This window comes from Heterodontus francisci, chromosome 18, assembly GCF_036365525.1.
Source record: "Heterodontus francisci isolate sHetFra1 chromosome 18, sHetFra1.hap1, whole genome shotgun sequence".
NCBI classification, from domain to species: domain Eukaryota; kingdom Metazoa; phylum Chordata; class Chondrichthyes; order Heterodontiformes; family Heterodontidae; genus Heterodontus; species Heterodontus francisci.
This window is the reverse complement of record NC_090388.1, coordinates 6,186,030-6,206,815: the sequence shown is the minus strand read 5'-3', so window position 1 is coordinate 6,206,815 and position 20,786 is coordinate 6,186,030. Positions and strand designations below refer to the sequence as shown.

Below are 20,786 nucleotides of genomic sequence, written 5' to 3'. Positions count from 1 at the left end.
CACTGCTTTACCCTCATCCACCTGTTTGGTCACCTTCTCGAAAAACTCAATAAGGTTTGTGAGGCACGACCTACCCTTCACAAAACCGTGCTGACTATCACTAATGAACTTATTCTTTTCAAGATGATTATAAATCCTGTCTCTTATAACCTTTTCCAACATTTTACCCACAACCGAAGTAAGGCTCACAGGTCTATAATTACCAGGGCTGTCTCTACTCCCCTTCTTGAACAAGGGGACAACATTTGCTATCCTCCAGTCTTCCGGCACTATTCCTGTCAACAATGACGACATAAAGATCTGTCATATGCCTTCAATTCATCTACAAAGGGTGTCTACTTACATACCAGAACTGACAGAAAGCTGTTCAGCCTTGCCTGCCTGAGATCCAAGATAAATGTGCAAATCATGGCGTACTAGCATTCCATACAGAGGAACACCTTCAGAGGCTCTCTGACACCTGTAAAGAGTTTGGTTTGACTATCAGGATCAGGAAGATGGTCCAGGACGTTGCCATATCGTACATCAATCGGCATTAGGATACTAGATACCCAGAAAACTAAAGGGACTGAAGGCTGACAAGTCCCTTGGACCTGATGGCCTACACCCCTGGCTCTTAAAAGAAGTAGCTATAGAGATAATGGATGCATTGGTTGTAATCTTCAAAAATTCCCTAGATTCTGGAAAGGTGCCAACGGTTGCAAAACTGCAAACGTAACACCTCTGTTCAAGAAAGGAGGGAGATAGAAAGCAGAAAACTGTAGGCCCGTTAGCCTACCATTCTGGCATTGGAAAAATGCTAGAATCCATTATTAAGGAAGTAGTAGCAGGACATTTAAAAAATCATAATACAATCAGACAGAGTCAACGTGGTTTTATGAAAGGGAAATCGTGTTTGGCAAATTTATTAGATTTCTTTGAGGATGTAACAAACAGGGTGGATAAAGGGGAACCAGTAGATGTAGTGTATTTGGATTTCCAAAAGGCATTCAATAAGGCACCACATAAAAGGTTATCACACAAGATAAGAGTTCATAGGTAATATATTAGCATTGATAGAGGATTGGCTAACTAACGGGAAACAGAGAGTTGGGATAAGTGGGGCATTTTTAGGTTGGCAAACTGTAACGAGTGGAATGCCACAGGAATCAGTGCTGTGTCCTTAACTATTTACAATCTATATTAATGAATTGGATAAAGGGACCGAGTGTATTGTAGCCAAGTTTGCTGATGTTATAAAGATAGGTAAGAAAGCAAGTTACGAGGAGGACACAAAGTGTCTGCAAAGGGATATAGATAGGTTAAGTGAGTGGGCAAAACTTTGGCTGCGGTATGGAGGGATCTGGGTATCCTGCTATGTGAATCACAAAAAGTTAGCATGTAGGTACAGTGAGTAATTAGGAAGGCAAATGGAATGTTGGCCTTTATTGCAAGTGGGATGGAGTATAAAAGTAGAGAAGTCTTGCTACACCATCTACAAGGCACAAGTAACGAGTATGATGGAATACTCTCCACTTGCCTGGATGGGTGCAGCTCCAGCAACACTCAAGAAGCTTGACACCATCCAGGACAAAGCAGCCTGCTTGACTGGCACCCCATCCACAAATATTCACTCCCTCCACCACTGACGCACAGTGGCAGCAGTGTGTACCATCTGCAAGATGCACAGCAGCAATGCACCAAGGCTCTTTAGACAGCACCTTCCAAACCCGTGACCTCTACCAACTAAAAGGACAAGGGCTGAAAATGTATGGGAACACCACCGCCTGCAAGTTCCCCTCCAAGTCACACACCATCCTGACTTGGAACTATATCGCCGTTCATTCACTGTCGCTGGGTCAAAATTCTGGAACTCCCTTCCTAACGGCACTGTGGGTGTACCTACCCCACATGGACTGTGGTGGTTTAAGAAGGCAGCTCATCACCAATTTCTCAAGGGGCAATTAGGGATGGGGATTAAATGCTGGCCTAACTAGTGATGCCCACATCCCATGAATGAATTTTTTAAAAAGCTGCATAGGGCACTGGTGAGACTGCACCTAGAGTACTGCATACAGTTTTAGTCTCCTTACTTAAGGAGGGATATACTTGCATTAGAAGCAGTTCATAAAAGGTTCACTAGGTTGATTCTTGGAATAAAGGGTTGTCTAATGAGGAAAGGTTGAGCAGGTTGGGCCTATACTCTGGAGTTTAGAAGAATGAGAGGTGATCTTAATGAAATATAAATGATTCTGAGGGGGCTTGACAGGGTAGATGCTGAGAGGATGTTTCCCCTCCTGCGGGAATCTAGAACTAGGGGCCACAATTTCAGAATAAGGGGTCTCCCGTTTAAGATGGAGATGAGGAGGAATTTCTTCTCTTAGAGGGTCGTTAATCTTTGGAATTCTCTTCCCCAGAGAGCAGTGGAGGCTGGGTCATTGAATATGTTCAAGGCTGAGTTAGACAGATTTTTGATCTCCAAGGGAGTCAAGGAGTATGGCAGTTGGCAGGAAAGTGGAGTTATGGCCACAATCAGATCAGCCTTGATCTCATTGAATGGTGAAGCAGGCTCGAGGAGCTGAATGGCCAACTCCTGCTCCTATTTCTTATTAATAATGTGGTGCTGGAAGGTTGTTAGCTTCACCTATCTAGGCTTCACAATTGCTAGCAATCTGTTATTTGATGATGAAATCAACGCACACATTGCAAAAGCTGTAGCTGTTATGTCCAAGCTGAGTAAGAGAGTGTGGAACAACAAGAACCTGACAAAGAACACCAAACTGCGAGTCTAGCAAACCTTTGTCCTCTGTACACTTCTCTACAGCAGTGTTGTTTAGTAGAAATTTCTGACTAGCTACAGGTGTAACTGCACTGACACTGTTTTAGCCACATACACTAATTTTGGTAGGAAACGTTTCATATACACTTACACAATACAGGTAAATGTACTTCACCCATGTAAATTTACTTAACAAACATCTGTTGCCATTAATTAACCAAGGAATTAAAGCACTCGCAAACACACACACATGCTGCTTTTTGCCTTATCTTAGCAATAAAACAAAAAGGTTAAAGTTCAGATGCATAAGGCATGCGAATATGAGTGCACCTTTAAGGGCGGAGAACATTCTGGAGAAACAGTGTACCACAGCTGAATTTTGGTTACCGCCCAACAGCAGCAGAGAGAGAGAGAGGTCACATGTTATGGTGTGTCCATTTTGACTATGTGGGGAACTGGTAGAAACCGGTTTGAAGCAGTTGGTTCTGTGAGCTTTTCCAGCGTGGCCATCTGGAGAAAGAAGTTGTTCTGTTCTCTCTCTCAAGAAAAATTCTACAAGGCTACAAACCAAATTAATTCCTAAGTAAATAAGAAAAGCTTTTCTTAACACATTATTTGTATTGCTGTGCTTATCGTGGAAGGAACTGTTAATGCTACTGCAGCCGAACTATCTGCCTATCAAGAACTGAGTATTTTTCATTAAATCCAAGTGAATACTTCAAGTGAACTTTGATTATCTTCACATCAGAAGGCCTCGGTCACCAGGAACATAAAACGCAAAAAACCTATTTATTTTATTCTCAAGAGACAGCTAATTTTAAAAAACTCTACCTTTAAAACCGGACCACTGTTCTTTTTAAATGTGTGTGCATGAATGCGGGAGTTAGATTAATTTAAGCAGTTATAAGATCTTTAGACATAGTGTTTAAGATTTAGTTTTTTAAATAAATAGTTAACTTCTTGTTGTCTAAAGATACCTGGTTCGGTTTGTTTCATTCTGGGGAAACTGGAGTGTTTAATTTGGCAGTTTTTCTGATTTTGGTAAAAATTAATAAATATGCTGTGACCTGTGGAGTGACGGGACTGAATTAACAGTGCGTTGCTCCTGCTGCGATCGTAACACCAGTCAACAAGATGTGTTGTCATTTTCCTCTTTCACCAGCTAGTGACTCCCAAGTCTGATGGCCGACATTTAGGGCCTTCATGTCATAGCTTGCAAATATCCTTGGAGCTTTGGGTGTCCGACTGGCCATCTGGCCCTGGCTACCTCACCATACAGAAGGTCCCTGGGTATGTGACCATTTTCCATTCTGCGGACATGTCTGATCCACCGTAGCCACCTCTGTTTGATTAGTGCCAATGTACTTGGGAGCTCTGCCTTTGAGAGGACTGCCTAATTTTGTGATTTTTTTTTTCTTGCCAGAATATACCCATAATGTGGCGGAGACAGTGAAGATGGAAATTATTGAGCTTCTTTTCCTGGTAGCTGTAAGTCGCCCATGTTTCACAGCCATTCAGCAAGGTGCTGAGAACACAGGCCTTATAAACCATCAGCTTGGTCCTAAGGGTCAGCTTGGTGTTATCCCATGTGCGTTTCGCAAGTCAGCTAAAGGTGGTAGCTGCTTTCCCTATGTATGTATCGAGCTGTGCATCAAGGGACAGATTGTCCGTCACCGTGGACCCAAGGAAGCAGAATTTGCTAACCACTGTGTAATTGAATGAATTATAAACTTATACACAGAATTTACAATAGGGAAACGAGCCTATCGGCCCAACCAGTACACATAAGCAAGTACACATAATCTCACTTATCTGCTCTGTTCCCATATCACTTCAACCCCTTTCCCTTCAGCCTCCAGTCCAAACTAATCTTCAATGTTGACATAGAGCCTGCCTCACCCACTAACCCTAGAAGTGAATTCCACAGCCTTACAACTCTCTAAACCAGTCTCCCTGTGCGACAAACTGAGATCTCTGTACGTTTGATGTGATGTTGGATGGGGCAAATCTGATTTTAATACTGACTGCAGCCAGCTGTGTGGCTGGGCGGTGCCCTTTGTTGGTACAGGATGATTAAGGTACGTAATTGGCTGCATGCAATCAGACCAAGCCATTGAGAAATTTCTGACCTCAAGGGCTTTCTTTCCTGCTACAGTGGTTTTGTTTCAAAACCATTTTTTTAAATTCGTTCGGAGGATATGGGTGTCACTGGCTAAGCCAGCATTTATTGCCCATCCCTAATTGCGCTTGAGAAGATGGTGGTGAGCTGCCTTCTTCAACTGCTGCAGTTCATGTGGGGTAGGTACACCCATAGTGCTGTTAGGAAGGGAGTTACAGGATATTGACCCAGCGACAGTGAAGGAACAGTGATATAGTTCCAAAGCAGGATGGTGTGTGGCTTGGAGGGGAACATGCAGGTGGTGGTGTTCCCTTTGCATCTGCTGCCCTTGTCCTTCTAGGTGATCGAGGTCGTGGGTTTGGAAGGTGCTGTCGAAGGAGCCTTGGTGCAATGCTGCTGTGCATCTCATAGATGGTACACACTGCTGCCACTATGTGTCGGTGGTGGGGGGAGTGAATGTTTGTGGATGGGGTGCCAATCAAGCGGGCTGCTTTGTCCTGGATGGTGTTGAGCTTCTTGAGTGTTGTTGGAGCTGCACCCATCCAGGCAAGTGGAGAGTATTCCATCACACTCCTGACCTGTAACTTGTAGATGGTGGACAGACACTGGAGAGACAAGAGGTGAGTTACTCGCTGCAGAATTCCCAGCCTCTGACCTGCTCTTGTAGCCACAGCATTTATGTGACTGGTCCAGTTCAGTTTCTTGTCCATGGTGACCCCCAGGATGTTGATGCTGGGGGATTCAGCAATGGTAATGCCATTGAACATCAAGGGGAGATGGTTAGATTCTCTCTTGTTTGAGATAGTCATTGCCTGGCACTTGTGTGGCGCAAATGTTACTTGCCACTTATCAACCCAAGCCTGGATATTGTCCAGGTCTTGTTGCATATGGATATGGAGTGCTTCAGTATCTGAGGAGTCGCGAATGGTGCTGAACATTGTGCAATCATCAGCGAACATCCCACGTCTCACCTTATGATTGAAGGAAGGTCATTGATGTAGCAGCTGAAGATGATTGGGCCTACGACTAACCGTGAGGAACCCCTGCAGTGATATCCTGGGACTGAGATGATTGACCTCCAACAACCACAACCATCTTCCTTTGTGCTAGGTATGACTCAAATTGGCAGAGAGTTTTCCCCTCATTCCCATTGACTCCAGTTTTGCTAGGGTTCCTTGATGCCATACTCTGTCAAATGCTGCCTTGATGTCAAGGTCAGTCACTCTCATCTCACCTCCTGAGTTCAGCTCTTTTGTCCATGTTTGAACCAAGGCTGTAATGAGGTCAGGAGCTGAATGGCCCTGGTGGAACCCAAACTGAGCATCACTGAGCTGGTTATTGCTAAGCAAGTGCCGCTTGATGGCACTGTCGGCGACCTCTTCCATCACTTTGCTCATGATTAGGAGTAGACTGATAGGGCAGTAATTGCTCGGGTTGGATTTGTCCTTTTTGTGAACAGGACATACCTGGGCAATTTTCCACATTGCCGGGTAGATGCCAGTGTTGTAGTTGCACTAGAACAGCTTGGCTAGGGGCGCAGCAAGTTCTGGAGCACAGGTCTTTAGTGCTGTTGCCAGAATGTTGTCAGGACCCATAGCCTTTGCAGTATCCAGTACATTCGGCCATTTCTTGATATCACGTGGAGTGAATCAGATTGGTTGAAGACTGGCATGTGTGATGCTGGGGACCTCAGGAGGAGGCCAAATTGAATCATCCACACAGCACGTCTGGCTGAAGATGGTTGGAAATACTTCAGCCTTGTCTTTTGCATTGATGTGCTGGGCTCCCCCATTGTTGAGGATGAGGATATTTGTGGAGCCTCCTCCTCCTGTTAGTTGTTTAATTGTCCACCACCATTCACAACTGGACGTGACAGGACGGCAGAGCTCAGATCTGATCTGTTGATTTGGGATTGCTTAGCCCTGTCAATTGCACACTGCTTCCACTGTTTAGCATGCATGTAGTCCTGGGTTGTAGCTTCACCAGGCTGACACCTCATTTTGCGGTATGCCTAGTCCTCCTCCTGGCATGCCCTCCTGCACTCTTCATTGAACCAGGGTTGGTCCCCCCCATGGTAATGGTAGAGTGCGGGATATGCCGGGCCATGAGGTTACTGTTAAGACTGCTTCCATTTTTTTGTTAATTTTTTTTAGAGGACTTGGGTTTTAAAACTGAAAAGGATTCCATCGATGCTGGAACTTTGTGTTTTTTATAAAAGAGATTATCAACAGGTCTTTTGGACTGAGCTTGTAAACAAACAGTTATTCGAAGAATCAAGGAGTGCGAAAAACAAGCAACTAATGGAAGTCACCTGTCTTCAGATAATTACTCAGCAGGGATTTTTTTGATTGGAGGCAAGATGTTTACAAAGAAGTGACAGGTCAAGATATATAGGGGTCCAGAGGCTTGACTCTTGTGACATTGTTTTTGATTTCACTTTGAACAGTGAGTTGGAACATGGACAGTGTTAAAAAAGACAGTTGGAGAAAACTTGCCAAGGGAGCAAACCCCAACTCAGCTTGTTCCATGTCTTTTAAAATGCTGGCCAACTTTTCCATCCCTTTAAGAAGTGCTAAGAAGCAAGCATAAGAAACAGACTGAAACTGTTGCTGCATTTTGCCTGGAAAGCCTGCCCAAACTGATCTTCAACATTGCTTGACATGAACTGTTCTAGAAAGATCCCAGTGACAGCCATTTACATGTATTTGGGACACCAAAACAAAACAAAGGACATCTGACATCTTTCCATATCTTCCCTTTTTTTCTTCAAGATTTAGCAAGTATTCTTTTTGTCTTTTTTTTGTAATAGAGCTCTAAGGAGTAAATCTCTTTTTTTGGGGGGGTGGGGGTGTGTGTCTGTGTGTGTGTGTGAGTGTCTGTGTTGGGATTAAAATAGAGACTATGGTTGACCGTATCGGTAACTGGGAGAAACGGTAAATATATGTTGTGACCTGTGGAGAACTGAAACTAGAAAAACAGTTCGCTCCTCCCGCCTCGGTTGTAACATTACAGATTGTGGTTGAATACAATTCTGCTGCTGCTGATGGCCCACAGCGCCTCATGGATGCCCAGTTGTGAGTTGCTAGATCTGTTCAAAATTTATCGCATTTAGCACGGCGGTAGTGCCACACAACACGATGGTGGGTACCCTCAGCATGAAGATGGGACTTCGTCTCCATGAGGACTGTGCAGTGGTCACTCCTACCAATACTGTCACGGACAGATGCATCTACGACAGGTAGATTGGCAAGGATGAGGTCAAGTAGGTTTTTCCCTCTTGTTGGTTCCCTCAGACTCAGTCTAGCAGCTATGTCCTTTAGGACTCGGCCAGCTTGGTCAGTAGTGGTGCTACTGAGCCACTCTTGGTGATGTACTGATTCATCAGCTGTGGGGGGAGGGGGAAGGGGGCGGGATGGTGGGGGACGGTAGATGGTAATCAGCAGGAGGTTTCCTTGCCCATGTTTGACCTGATGCCATGAGACTTCATGGGTTCCAGAGTCAATGTTGAGGATTCCCAGGGCAACTCCCTCCCGACTGTATACCACTGTGCCGCCACCTCTGGTGGGTCAGTCCTGCCGGTGGGACAGGACGTACCCAGGGATGGTGATGGTGGTGTCTGGGACATTGTCTGCAAGGTATGATTCCATGAGTATGACTATGTCAGGCTGTTGCTTGACTAGTCAATTTTGGCACAAACCCCCAGGTGTTATTAAGGAGGATTTTGCAAGGTTTGCCATTGTCGTTTCTGGTGCCTTGGTCGATGCCGGGTGGACCGTCCAGTTCCATTTCTCTTCTTAGACTTTGTAGCTGTTTGATACAACTGAGTGGCTTGCTAGGCCATTTCAGAGGGCAGTTAAGAGTCAACCACATTGTTGTGGGTCTGGAGTCACATGAAGGCCAGACCAGGTAAGGACGGCAGATTTCCTTCCCTAAAGGGCATTAATGAGCCAGATGGGTTAACGGACAATGGTTTCATGATCACCACTAGACTCGCCTTTTAATTCCAGATTTATTAATTGAATTCAAATTCCACCATCTGCCATGGGGTTCGAACCCATGTCCCCAGAGCATTAGCCTGGGCCTCTGGGTTACTAGTCTAGTGACATTACCACTACGCCACCGCCTCCCCTTAAATCAAAAAGTTGCTTGATTACTGGAAACACTGATTTGAGATGTTAATAATTGTCCCATCATGCTATAGGGATGGTACCATAGAGGTTATGTTATAGGACGAGTAATCCTGAGAACTGGATTGAGGATCCAGTGGCATGAGTTCAAATCCCACTGTGGCAGCTGGGAAATTTAAATTCAATTAATTAAACAAATCTGAAATAAAAAGTTAGTATCAGTAGTGGTGACCATGTAGCTACCAGATTGTCATAAAAACCCATCTGGTTCACTGATCCCTTTCAGGGAAGGAAATCTGCTGTCCTACACGTGACTCTAGAGCCACAGCAATGTGGTTGACTTGTGTAGATCATGGCCAAGGAAGCCACTCAGTTGTATTCAAGAAGGGGGCTCACCACAATCTTCTCAAGGGCAGTTAGGGATGGCAATAAATGCTGGCGTTGCCAGTGATGCCCGTATGCTGAGAATTAATAAAACAAAGGAGAGATTCTAATCTCTCTCACTGATGAAACCGTTAAGAGAAAGGAATGGAGGAAACAACAATATCCAAACATTAAAACTTCAGCATCAAAGATGTAACATATGCCAAAATCTTTGATGTCAAGGAAATGTCGAACACAAAATGTTCCCTGACATAAATCAGACATGTCCATTCTTCTCGAGAAAGTGGATTGGGCCATGAGTGGACTACATGCAAGTAAATTGTTGTTGAGTGCAGGAGATTAAAAGCTACATGAAATTCCTTAATCATAGATTGATAGAGACAGAAGGAGGCTATTTGGCCCATCGTGTCTGTGATACTCTCTTTGAGAGTTATCGAATTAATCCCACTCTCCTACTCTTTCACCATAATATTTATCCAGTTCTCTTTTGAAAGTTACTATTGAATCTGCTTCCATTGTCCTTCCAGGCAGCACATTCCAGATTGCAACAACTCACTGTGTAAAAAGATGTCTCCTCACCTTCCCTCTGTTTCCTTTGTTAATGATGTTAAATCTGTGTCCTCTGGTGACCGACCCTTCTGCCACTGGAAACAGCTTCTCCTAATTTAGTCTAGCAACACCATTCAGAATTTTGAACGCCTCTATCAAATATCCCCTTACCCTTCTTTGCTCTAAGGAGAACAACCCCAACTTCTCCTGTTTCTCCACAAAACTTAAGTCCCTTATCCCTGGTACCATTCTAATAAATCTCGTCTGCACCCTCTCTAAGGTCTTGACATCCTTTCTAAAGTGTGGTGCCCAGAATTGAACACCATACTCCAGATGAGGCCTAACAAGTTTTATAAAGATCTTTGCATTACTTGGAACTTTGGATCATGGCATCAGAAGCTCCTGCAACTTCTGTCCTCCTTTCCCCTTCATGTGCCTCTCGCTCTCTCTCTACGTGTACGAGCCTATATGCTCCTTCACCTCTGCTTTCTTTGTTTCTGCAACTGTGGGCAGCAAAATCAAGACTCCGGCAAACTCCTTGTTGGAACTCAGGTTTGTGGGCGGGTTTAGGAACAAAGGAACAGGAGTAGGCCATTCAGCCCATCAAGCCTGCCCCGCCACTCAGTATGATCATGGCTGATCAACCACTTCAATGCCTTTTTCCCACACTATCCTCATATCCCCTTATGTCATTTGCATTTAGAGATCTGTCAATCTGTACTTTAAACATACTCAATGACTGAGCTTCCACAGCCCTCTGGGGTAGAGAATTCCAAAGATTCACAACCCTCTGAGTCAAGACATTTCTCCTCATCTCTGTCCTAAGTGGCTTTCCCCTTGTTTTGAAATTGTGTCCCCTGGTTCTAGACCCCCCAACCAGGGGAAACATCTTATCTGCATCTACCCTGTCTATCCCTTTAAGTATTTTGTAGGTTTCAATGAGATCACCTCTCATTCTTCAAAACTCTAGAGAATAGTTTTTAGTTTTAGAGATACAGCACTGAAACAGGCCCTTCGGCCCACCGAGTCTGTGCCGACCATTAACCACCCATTTTATACAAATCCTACACTAATCCCATATTCCTGTCACATCCCCAACTGTCTCTATATATTTCCCTACCATCTACCTATACTAGTGACAATTTATAATGGTCAATTAACCTATCAACCTGCAAGTCTTTTGGCATGTGGGAGGAAACCGGAGCACCCGGAGGAAACCCACGCAGACACAGGGAGAACTTGCAAACTCCGCACAGGCAGTACCCAGAATCGAACCCGGGTCCCTGGAGCTGTGAGGCTGCGGTGCTAACCACTGCGCCACTGTGCCGCCCCATAAAGATTAGATTAGAGATACAGCACTGAAACAGGCCCTTCGGCCCACCGAGTCTGTGCCGAACATCAACCACCCATTTATACTAATCCTACACTAATCCCATATTCCTACCAAACATCCCCACCTGTCCCTATATTTCCCTACCACCTACCTATACTAGTGACAATTTATAATGGCCAATTTACCTATCAACCTGCAAGTCTTTTGGCTTGTGGGAGGAAACCGGAGCACCCGGAGAAAACCCACGCAGACACAGGGAGAACTTGCAAACTCCACACAGGCAGTACCCGGAATCGAACCCGGGTCCCTGGAGCTGTGAGGCTGCGGTGCTAACCACTGCGCCACTGTGCCGCCCAGGCCCAGTTTCCCCAATCTCTCTTCATCGGACAGTCTTGCCATCCCTGGAACAAGTCTGGTGAACCTTTGCACTCCCTCTATGGCAATAATATCCTTCCTAAGGTAAGGGGCCCAAAACTGCATACAGTACTCCAGGTGCAGTCTAACCAAGGTTCCATACAATTGAAGTAAGTCCTCACTACTCCTGTACTCAAATCCTCTTGTGATAAAGGCTAACATACCATTAGCCTTCCTAATTGCTTGCTTGTGTAATTACCTATTTAGCAGCAGCTGTATCAATGGCCACTGTGTTCAAAGCTTGACAGGAACATAAGAAATAGCAGCAGGATTAGGCCATTTGAATCTTTGAGCTTGTTCCACCACTCAGTACAGTCTTGGCTGATTTTCTACCTCAATTCCACTTTCTTACATTAGTCCCATATCCCTTAATTTCCTTGGTACCCAAAAATCTATCGATCTCTGTCTTGATATACTCAATGACTGATCATCCACAGTCCTCTGGGGTAGAGAATTCAAAAGATCCACCCTTTGAGTGAAGAAATTTCTCCTCATCTCAGTCCTAAATGGCTACTCCTTATTCTGAGACTGTGACCCCATTGTTCTAGATTCACCAACCAAGGGAAACATTTTCTCAGCATCTACCCTGTCAAGCCCTTTCAGAATTTTGTATATTTCAGTTCAAAGAAGGGATGTGAAGGCTGCCAGAGGGTGGGCGTGGAGGTCCGTGAAGTTCCTGGTTGGTGACCTTCCAGGGGTGCAGGTATTCTCGGTAAGCCAGGGTCTAATGTGGACTGTTCTGATAAAAGGTCACGGACCTGAAATGTTAACTTTGCTTCTCTCTCCACAGATGCTGCCAGACCTGCTGAGTATTTCCATCACTTTCTGTTTTTACTTCAGAGAGGAGATAGGTTTTCTTAAGTAGCAAGTTGTTGTTGTGATCTGGAACGCGCTGCCTGAAAGGGCGGAGGAAGCAGATTCAGTAATAACTTGCAAAAAGGAACTGGATAAATACTTGAAAAGGAAAGATTTACAGGACTATGGGGAAAGAGCAGATGAGTGAGACTAATTGGATAGCTCTTTCAGAGACCTGTCACTGGCACGATGGGCTGAATGGCCTCTTTCTGTGTTGTCAGATTCTATGTTTGTAAAATTAGAGTTAGATTATTCTGGAGTGAAATCAGGAAGCACTTTTTTCACAGAAAGGGTGGTGGAAATCTGGAACTCTCTCCCCCTAAAAGGCTGTGGATGCTGGGGTCAATTGGAGCTTTCAAGACGGAGATCAATAGATTTTTGTTGGGTAAGGGAATCAAATGGCATGGAGTAAAGGTGGGTTAGTAGGGGTCAGCCATGATTATAGAATGTTGGAGCAGGCTTGCGGGGGCTGAATGGTCTCCTCCTGTTCCTTATGTTGCATGCCAAGGGAATTTGGAACCAGGATGAGACCAATTCAGACACATCTTTCACACCACAAGCTTAATCAGTTTCTGGGATTTTACCACAGCTGATGAAAGACGTTAGGGCCCAAATTGTTCCTCACCCAATCCTGAAGGGTTGTGTTCATCCTGAAATTTGCATGTCTCGGTGTAGGTATTTTGACAGATTCAGTCACATGACAATGTAACACCCAATACTGTCAATAGAGCTGTTGCAATTTTAATAGTGCCTATTATGTATTTGAGGAAGTGACTTTGTAGTGTGTCAAAGAAAAACAAATATTGTTAGAAAGGAAAGAAAGACTTGCATTTATATAGTGCCTTCCACAACTTCAGGATGTCCCAAGGGCAATGAATGGCTGTAAATACATTTGAGGTATAATCACTGTTGTCCGTCTACTGTCCCTTGATTCGAGGACAATAGCTAATCAAGGTCATGAGTTTCCGCCATGGATCCTCCTGTGACTGAGCTGGCTGGTTTTTGACCAGCAGATTTTTGGGAACTTGAGGCAGGACATCCCATGGGGTAGTGGGATCCAGGGTGCAGGATTTGCTTCCCATTCTTTCCTTCTCTGCTGTCACATTGCCCCACCATTAAGGTGTTGGGACTCGAAGTGTGATGCAGCTTGGTGGACACGTTGTCGCCATTCTGAACGACGGGCAGCAAGCTCCTACCGGTTGTTAAGGTCAATGCAGCTGCACTTCAAGGAAGTTTCAATGTCTTTGTGCTCCCTTTGAACATTGACCATTTGAGAGTTGTGAAAACAGGATCTAGGGGGGGAAACGGTTTTCAGCCATGCGGACACAGTGGCCAGTCCATTGGAGTTGATTTTTGCAGGAGTTTTGCCTGAATGCTTGTGAATCTGGCTTCAAGAAGGAAACTAGCATTTGCTCAACGATCCTCCCATTGAATCCGGAAGATGTGACGAAAGCATTGCTGATGGATTGTCTCACTGCAGTGCAGGATCGCAGTGCAAGTCACTGTTGTAATGCTGGAAACTATTATAGGAATACGGATAGAATTATTGTATGTTTGGATGGGTGCCTTATACAATAGCAGTGGTTCTATCAGATTCTTTTTCTAATGCTGGTAATCTATTTTGATACTGTGACCAGTTCTCTCTGTCCTTTTACCTTGAGGATGGAAAAAATAAGACAGCAATGATTAACTTTCACTAACAAAAAAAGCACCAATTCCTCAAACGTTTTGCCCCTCAATCCCACTGGAGATTATTTAATTCTTTTAAAGATCTTGCATTTTGGGTGAATCAAATGAGCTAATGAGCCATTCTGAACACACGCTAAAACACTGAAGCAAAGACAGAGTTAGGTTTGTTTTATTAATAAAAGTTAGATTGAGGAGCGCCTGTTTCTCCACAGGATCAAGTTATTGGAAGAATCGGATTAGAATCTCACAAGGTGAGTAATTATTTGAATGTGTTTTTCCTATTCTGCAAAGCATCATTATGACGCTTGAAAAATGTTGGCAAAAGAACAACAAAATGTTCTATCTGTAATCTATTACTAGGTTTATCCAAATTCATCTAATTTTCAGCTTCTCACAGCAATGCATTATTATTCAACATACAACATGTTTTTAGAGTCATAGAGAGAGATACAGCACTGAAACAGGCCCTTTGGCCCACCGAGTCTATGCCAACCATCAACCACCCATTTATACTAATCCTACATTAATCCCATTTCCCTCTCCCATCCCCACCTCCCCTCAATTCTCCTACCACCTACCTACACTAGGGGCAATTTATAATGGCCAATTTACCTATCAACCCACAAGTCTTTGGCTGTGAGAGGAAACCGGAGCACCTGGTGAAAACCCACGCGGTCACAGGGAGAACTTGCAAACTCCACACAGGCAGTACCCAAAACTGAACCTGGGTCGCTGGAGCTGTGAGGCTGCGGTGCTAACGGCTGTGCCACTGTGCCGCCCCTTTTATTGGAACATAGGAATTGCTAGACAAAAATTAACCAAGGTTCATTTCGTTCACCTTCTGTCATCCTGGTAGTCACATGATACAATGATAATGGAGTTGTTGACCAATCACAGCGATCAATCTCTATCAATGAGTCTACAACAGACTCAGACATGAGGTGAGGAAAACCCCCAGTGCTGGAGAGCTTTGGGAACCAGAGGTTCAAAGTCACCTGTTCCTCCCAAACACGCTACACTCTCCACACGTCATGTCGCAAATTACTCTTAAACTGGATCCCTTAATGTTATTTTGTGGAAGAAATCTCTCTAATTTGCATTTGAATGAGTCAATACTAACTGCTTTCACCATCTCCAGAGGGAATCTGTTCCATAGATTGACGACTTGCTGACTGAAATATTGTTTCTGTAGATTAGATTTGAAATAAACAAAGAAAATGCTGTAAACAGTCAAGATGTTTGGCAGATCGGTGGAGAGAGAAACAGAGTTAGTGTTTCAGATTGACAACTTTTTATCAAAACCCTTAGTTTTAAACTCCTCCTCTTCAAGATAGGGAAGGAAAGAAAGGAGGAGGGGGTAGCAGTATTGATTAAGGAGAGCATTGCAGTGCTGGGGAGAGACAGGTTGTTCTAGAGGGATCAAGGACAGAACCTATTTGGTTAGAGTTAAGAAACAATTACAGAGAGGTGCAAGAATTAGTTATTAAGGGAGACGCAAATTATCCTCATATAGGCAGGGATAGTACTAGTGTAAAAGGCAGAGAGGGGGAACAGTTTCTGAATAAGGAAAAATCCAGAGTAACAGTAATTACTGGGGAGGGCCAACTTCAATGTGGGGAGAACAGATATGGCCCAGGTTAATTGGAATCAAAGATTGGCAAGCAAAACTGTAACAGAATAATGGGTTGCCTTTAAAAAAGAGATAGCTTGTTCACAGTTGAGGTATATTCCCATGAGGGGAAAAGGTGGGACAAACAAAGCCAGACCTCCCTGGATGAAGAAAGAGATAGAGAGTAAGATGAAGCAGAAAAAGGGTGCATATGACAGATGTCAGGTGGATGATACAATTGAGAACCAGGGTGTAAATAGAAGGTTCAGAGATGAAAAAATAGGAGAAACAAAGGGCTGGATTTTGTTGAGGCCCTGACGTGTGATCCGTGGCCGGGGGGGACGCTGGAAGATTGTACCGGCAGTGGCCCGCTACGGAGGCTGATGCCGGGAGTGCCGGGCCTGATCTTCCCAGCGGCGGCAAGGCTCCATGGTAGCCCCCCACCACTCGGCGACGGGACCTGAGTTTAAATATTTAAATGAAGTACCTGAATAAATTTAAATAAAATTCACAGCTACCTTACTGGCTGCCCGGGATCTTCTGAGTGGCGGCCGGCACTCGTGCACCTTCACTTTCCCGTCCAGGGAAAGCTGCCGCCACTGAGGAGGGGAATGGGTGTACTTAGGATTTTCATTGTTGTGAGGGGGTGGGGTGGGTACGGGGTGAAATGTGCATTTCTAGTGTAGGGGAGCGGGGTAAGGGGTGCCCTCTGCACTTTGAACCATTGAAGGCTGGAAGGTCAAATCTTCCAGGTAAGTGCTTTGGGGCGCAGAAAGAGCAACTATTATATGTAAGTGTAATTGGTGGTGGGGGGCGGGGTGGGAAGGGGGTGATTTTTTTTGTGGTGTACTGGGAAGGGTACCGGTTTAAATATTTAAATTTAGCAGCAGGTCTGGCTGCTCTTTAAAAATGGTGCCAGCGCCAGCACCTGCCCAGAGGCAGCTGATGCCGTTGCCAGTGTCATTGAGCCTGCTCTCACCACATGGTGGGAAGTGGTTGCTGCCTGACTGGCGTATTATCTTGAGCCCCTGCGTGGTAGATCATGGCAGCACGCAGCCCACATGGTGCAGGCCGCCATTTTTTTCAGCTGACGTCGCTCCTGGTGGTGGAAGAAGAAAATTCAGCGCGAAGGGAGAGTATGAGAAGAGACTGGCAGCTAACTTAAAAGGAAATCCAGAAGTCTTCTATAGGCACATAACTAGTAAAATTGTGGTAAAAGGAGGACTGGGGCTGATTAGGGACTAAAAAGGGAGCATGGCTGAGGTATTAAATGGGTAATTTGCATCTGTCTTTACCAAGGAAGAAGATGCTGCTGAAAATATAATGAAAGAGAAGGTAGTCAAGATGGGCTGAAAATTGATAAAGTGGAGGTATTAGATAGGCTGGCTGTATTTAAAGTTGGTAAGTCACCAGGACCGGATGAGACGCATCTGGGGATACTGAGAGAAATAAGGTAGAATTTGTGGAGACACTGGTCATAATCTTCCAATCCTCCTTCGATACAGGAGTAGTACCAGAGGACTGGAGAATTGCAAATGTTACATCCTTGTTCAAAAAAGTGTGTAAGGATAAGCCCTGCAACTAAAGACCGTAAGTTTAACCTCAGTGTTTGGAAAGCTTTTAGAAATGATAATTCAGAACAGAATTAACAATGATTTAGAAAAATGCAGATTAATAAATGAAAGCCAGCATGGATTTGTAAAGGGCAAATAGTGTTTAACTAACTTGCTTGAGTTTTTGGTGAAAATGACCAGAAAATATGAAAAAGCACCTCACCAAGAGAACAGCAGATCTCGTCGGGGGACTGCAACAAGCTCCAGAGCTGTTCCGCACCCGAAGAAGAGGCAGCCAGTGAGTCAGCCGTGCAGGCTTTCAAACTGCAGCACAGAAATGTGGTGCTCTGCAACAAAACACCCGGGTCCAGCGAGTCCAAGATCAGGTGAGAGAATTTCAAAGGGGCCATTCTTGACTAACGGCACACTGGGTCAGGAAAAAAGCAGGGAGAGAGGTCGATCGGGCGATAAGGCGATTTGGGAGTCGGGCGCAGTCGGCAGCCATTACTCAACCAGACCATGGAGAGAAAGCAAGGGAACAGTCAGAAAGCATAGGAAATCCCCAGAAAGATGGCAAACACCTCCAGCAAAGCCTCAACCACTTAAAGAGACAGGGGAATACCCTAAAATAAAAATAAAGGAAAATAAAAGCTGAACAAAGCCTAGGGAAGAAAAATGGATCAGAAATTGGGAAGGCCTGAAAGCTTCTATGATCAGGAAGGACCCAATCAGATACAAAATTGGTCCTTATGGAGAAAAAGATTCCTACAATTTCAGATTGCTTTGCAGCTCCATAATAGATCAGAAACGGAACAAGTAAATACCCTTTTATTCTTTGGGTTCAATCATGGATGACCTGATTGTGAGGCAAGGGATAAATGAGGCTTCGGATAAATTTGAGGATGTGCTTCGAGCCTTTGACAAATATTTCAATTTACGCAGCAACAAAATTCTGGAAAGAGCAAAATTTGACGAGAATCCAGCAGATAGACGAATCCGAAGATTCTTTTATAAATGATCTGTACAGATTGGCTGAGGGATGTGACTATGGAGAATTAAAGATGGAACTGATAAGGGACTGAGTAGTTGTCGGGATAACTGATAAATCTTTGTCAAATCTTTTACAGTCAAAAGAGGAGCTTACACTCGAGAAGGCAATTCCGATCGTACGACAGGCTGAAGTCTGTAAACAAAACAGAGCCTTTCTGTGGGCTGAAGAGAAGCCTTGGATTAGAGGAAATCCAATAACTGTACAGGTCTTGAAGCCAAAGACTTCTGTAGAGAAGGAGACACACAGACAGGTGAGAAGCTGCATGACACCAGGAAACTGTGCCAGCGCTGTGGAGCCAGGAAGACCCATAGACGGGAGCAGTGTCCTGCTAGTAAAGCGGAATGCTTCATCTTTAACAAGACTGGGCATTATGGAAAAATGTGCCAGAGCAAGACCCCTTCACTTAAAGTCGTGAAGCAGAAGACCTTCGCACAAAGAGCAGTGAATGAAGTGTATAAACTTCCAGAAGAAAGGGAACCAGGAGAGTTCCTAGGAGAAATTAATGACCGAAATCAAGGATTTTGGATGGTGGATATCTACGTAAACGGACACCTGATGAATTTTAAACTGGACACAGGTGCTAGAGTCACAGTTCTGTCAGACCAAAAACCATGGTTGATGAGATATTGCCTACAACCAGCGGACACACGGTTGCATGGTCCAGGCAGAACTCAACTGAAAGTGAAGGGTAAGCTTCAAGCAACTCTCCAATATAGAGGGAGACAAATTATCGAAATCTTATACCTCTTGCAAAACCAGGAATTTTCCCTCCTAAGCAGAAGAGCGCGCTTAGACCGGCAGATGATCAAGAAGATTGAGGAAGTCAAACAGCTACAGGTAAACAGGCGATTTCAAGCAGACTATCCAAAACTTTTCACAGGTCTCAGAAGACTCAAAACAGAGTATAGAATCACACTTAAGGACAATGCCAGGCCAGTGTTTATATTTACACCCAGAAAGATACTTCACTCGAACGTCTACATCAAGGCCATGTGGGAATAAGGAAGTAAAGAGCAAGGGCACAATCATCAGTGTGGTGGCCAGGAATATCCAAAGACGTCAAAAATCTGACCCAAAACTCTCAGATCTCTGCAACTACTCAATTTCTGACCAGACCTCGGAAACGTCTCGGTATGGATTTATTCATGTTCAACAGGAAATCCTACATAATCATCAGTGATTATATCTCAAGGTAGATAGAAGTGAGAAGGCTACATTCAACTACAATTGAAGCAGTTATAAGAGTCGTACAAGGCATCTTCGTGACACGCGGTATCCCTGACGAGTATTGTCAGACAACAGACCACAGTTTGCAAATGAATATTTCACACAGTTTGCGACAAGAATGGGATTTCAGCATCTCACAAGTTCACCATGGTATCCACAGTGGAATGGTGAAGTAGAGAGAGGTGTAAGAATCATAAAGTCCTTCTTGAAGAAGAATGAAGATCTTCCAAACTCACTTCTAATTTATCGATCTACACTGTTGATGTGTGGACTATCACCTGCAGAGTTACTGATGGGCAGGAAGATAAGAACACAAATTCCGGTGTTGCCTAAAAAATTGCTTCCAGGCTTGAATGTCCTTGACTACGAGAGAGTAAGAGACCAGGAAAATTCTTATAGAAGGCAACAAACTTGAAATTACAACAAAACATTTCATGCCAGAGACTTGCCAAAGCTGAATAATGGCTACATGACCTAGAAAGGGAAGGTACTGTAATCCACAGAGATGAAAACTATCAGAGATCATAGGTCATACACACAACTGAAGGAAACATACATCGAAATAGGAGAAACATCATCCCTATCCCCCAGAAGCAACAGTCAATCATTTATTCAGAAGACCCAGATGAAGATGAACAAATCCAAATCAAACAGCACACTACAATCTTTAGTAAAGAACAACCAAATTAGCAATCCAGATTTACAAGGAAGGCTACTGATCATCCCAGTCAGACTAGAACCAGATCGGGGAGAGTCGTGAAACCTCCTAACAAACTAAATCTGTGAAGTCAGAGACTTGGGGGGAGAAAGGGTAGTAGAGAAAATCAAGAATGTATATATGTTTAAGAAAATGTTGGATAAAAACTTGGGGGGGAGATTTAGTATAAGGGCATGTAAGGGTTAATGCCGGAGAAAGGGTGAGCAACCCCTCCCACTGTAAGGGTAATGATGCAACAGTCACTTGGTGCTGGGCTTGGAAGAAGTGAGTCACAGCACATAGGGTGCTAGCGAAAGAGGTTTGAGGAGAGTGTAAATAGTGTTTTGTAAATAATAAAAGAATTACACACAAACATATGAATTAGGAGCAGGAGTAGGCCACTCGGCCCCTTGAGCCTGCT

At 44.3% G+C, this 20,786-nt stretch overlaps 2 protein-coding genes across 3 annotated transcripts in view; both read left to right on the top strand.

The window, feature by feature from the left end:
• The first annotated feature begins 4,198 nt into the window (after positions 1–4,198).
• The window catches only part of LOC137379403 (serine/threonine-protein kinase 38-like), a 106,575-nt gene continuing 89,987 nt past the window's right edge, over positions 4,199–20,786 (top strand). Inside the window, exon 1 of the mRNA XM_068050167.1 lies at positions 4,199–4,246. Coding sequence (XP_067906268.1) covers positions 4,214–4,246 — 33 coding nt within the window. The 5' untranslated portion in view covers positions 4,199–4,213. The remainder of the gene's footprint in view (positions 4,247–20,786) is intronic.
• On the top strand, positions 5,009–20,774 carry LOC137379778 (uncharacterized). Of its 2 annotated transcripts, none has more exons than XM_068051145.1 (2): positions 5,009–5,056; positions 18,518–20,774. In XM_068051145.1, exon 2 carries the CDS (start codon positions 18,820–18,822, stop codon positions 19,441–19,443), a length of 624 nt encoding a protein of 207 aa, XP_067907246.1. In that variant the 5' UTR covers positions 5,009–5,056; positions 18,518–18,819; the 3' UTR covers positions 19,444–20,774. The 2 variants fall into 2 exon arrangements, with proteins under 2 accessions (XP_067907246.1, XP_067907247.1); XM_068051146.1 differs by lacking the exon at positions 5,009–5,056 and adding an exon at positions 17,694–17,776.

Excerpts from the sequence above, each read along its gene's own strand:
- LOC137379778 (XM_068051145.1), top strand. The coding sequence starts at position 18,820 with ATGTGCCAGAGCAAGACCCCTTCACTTAAAGTCGTGAAGCAGAAGACC.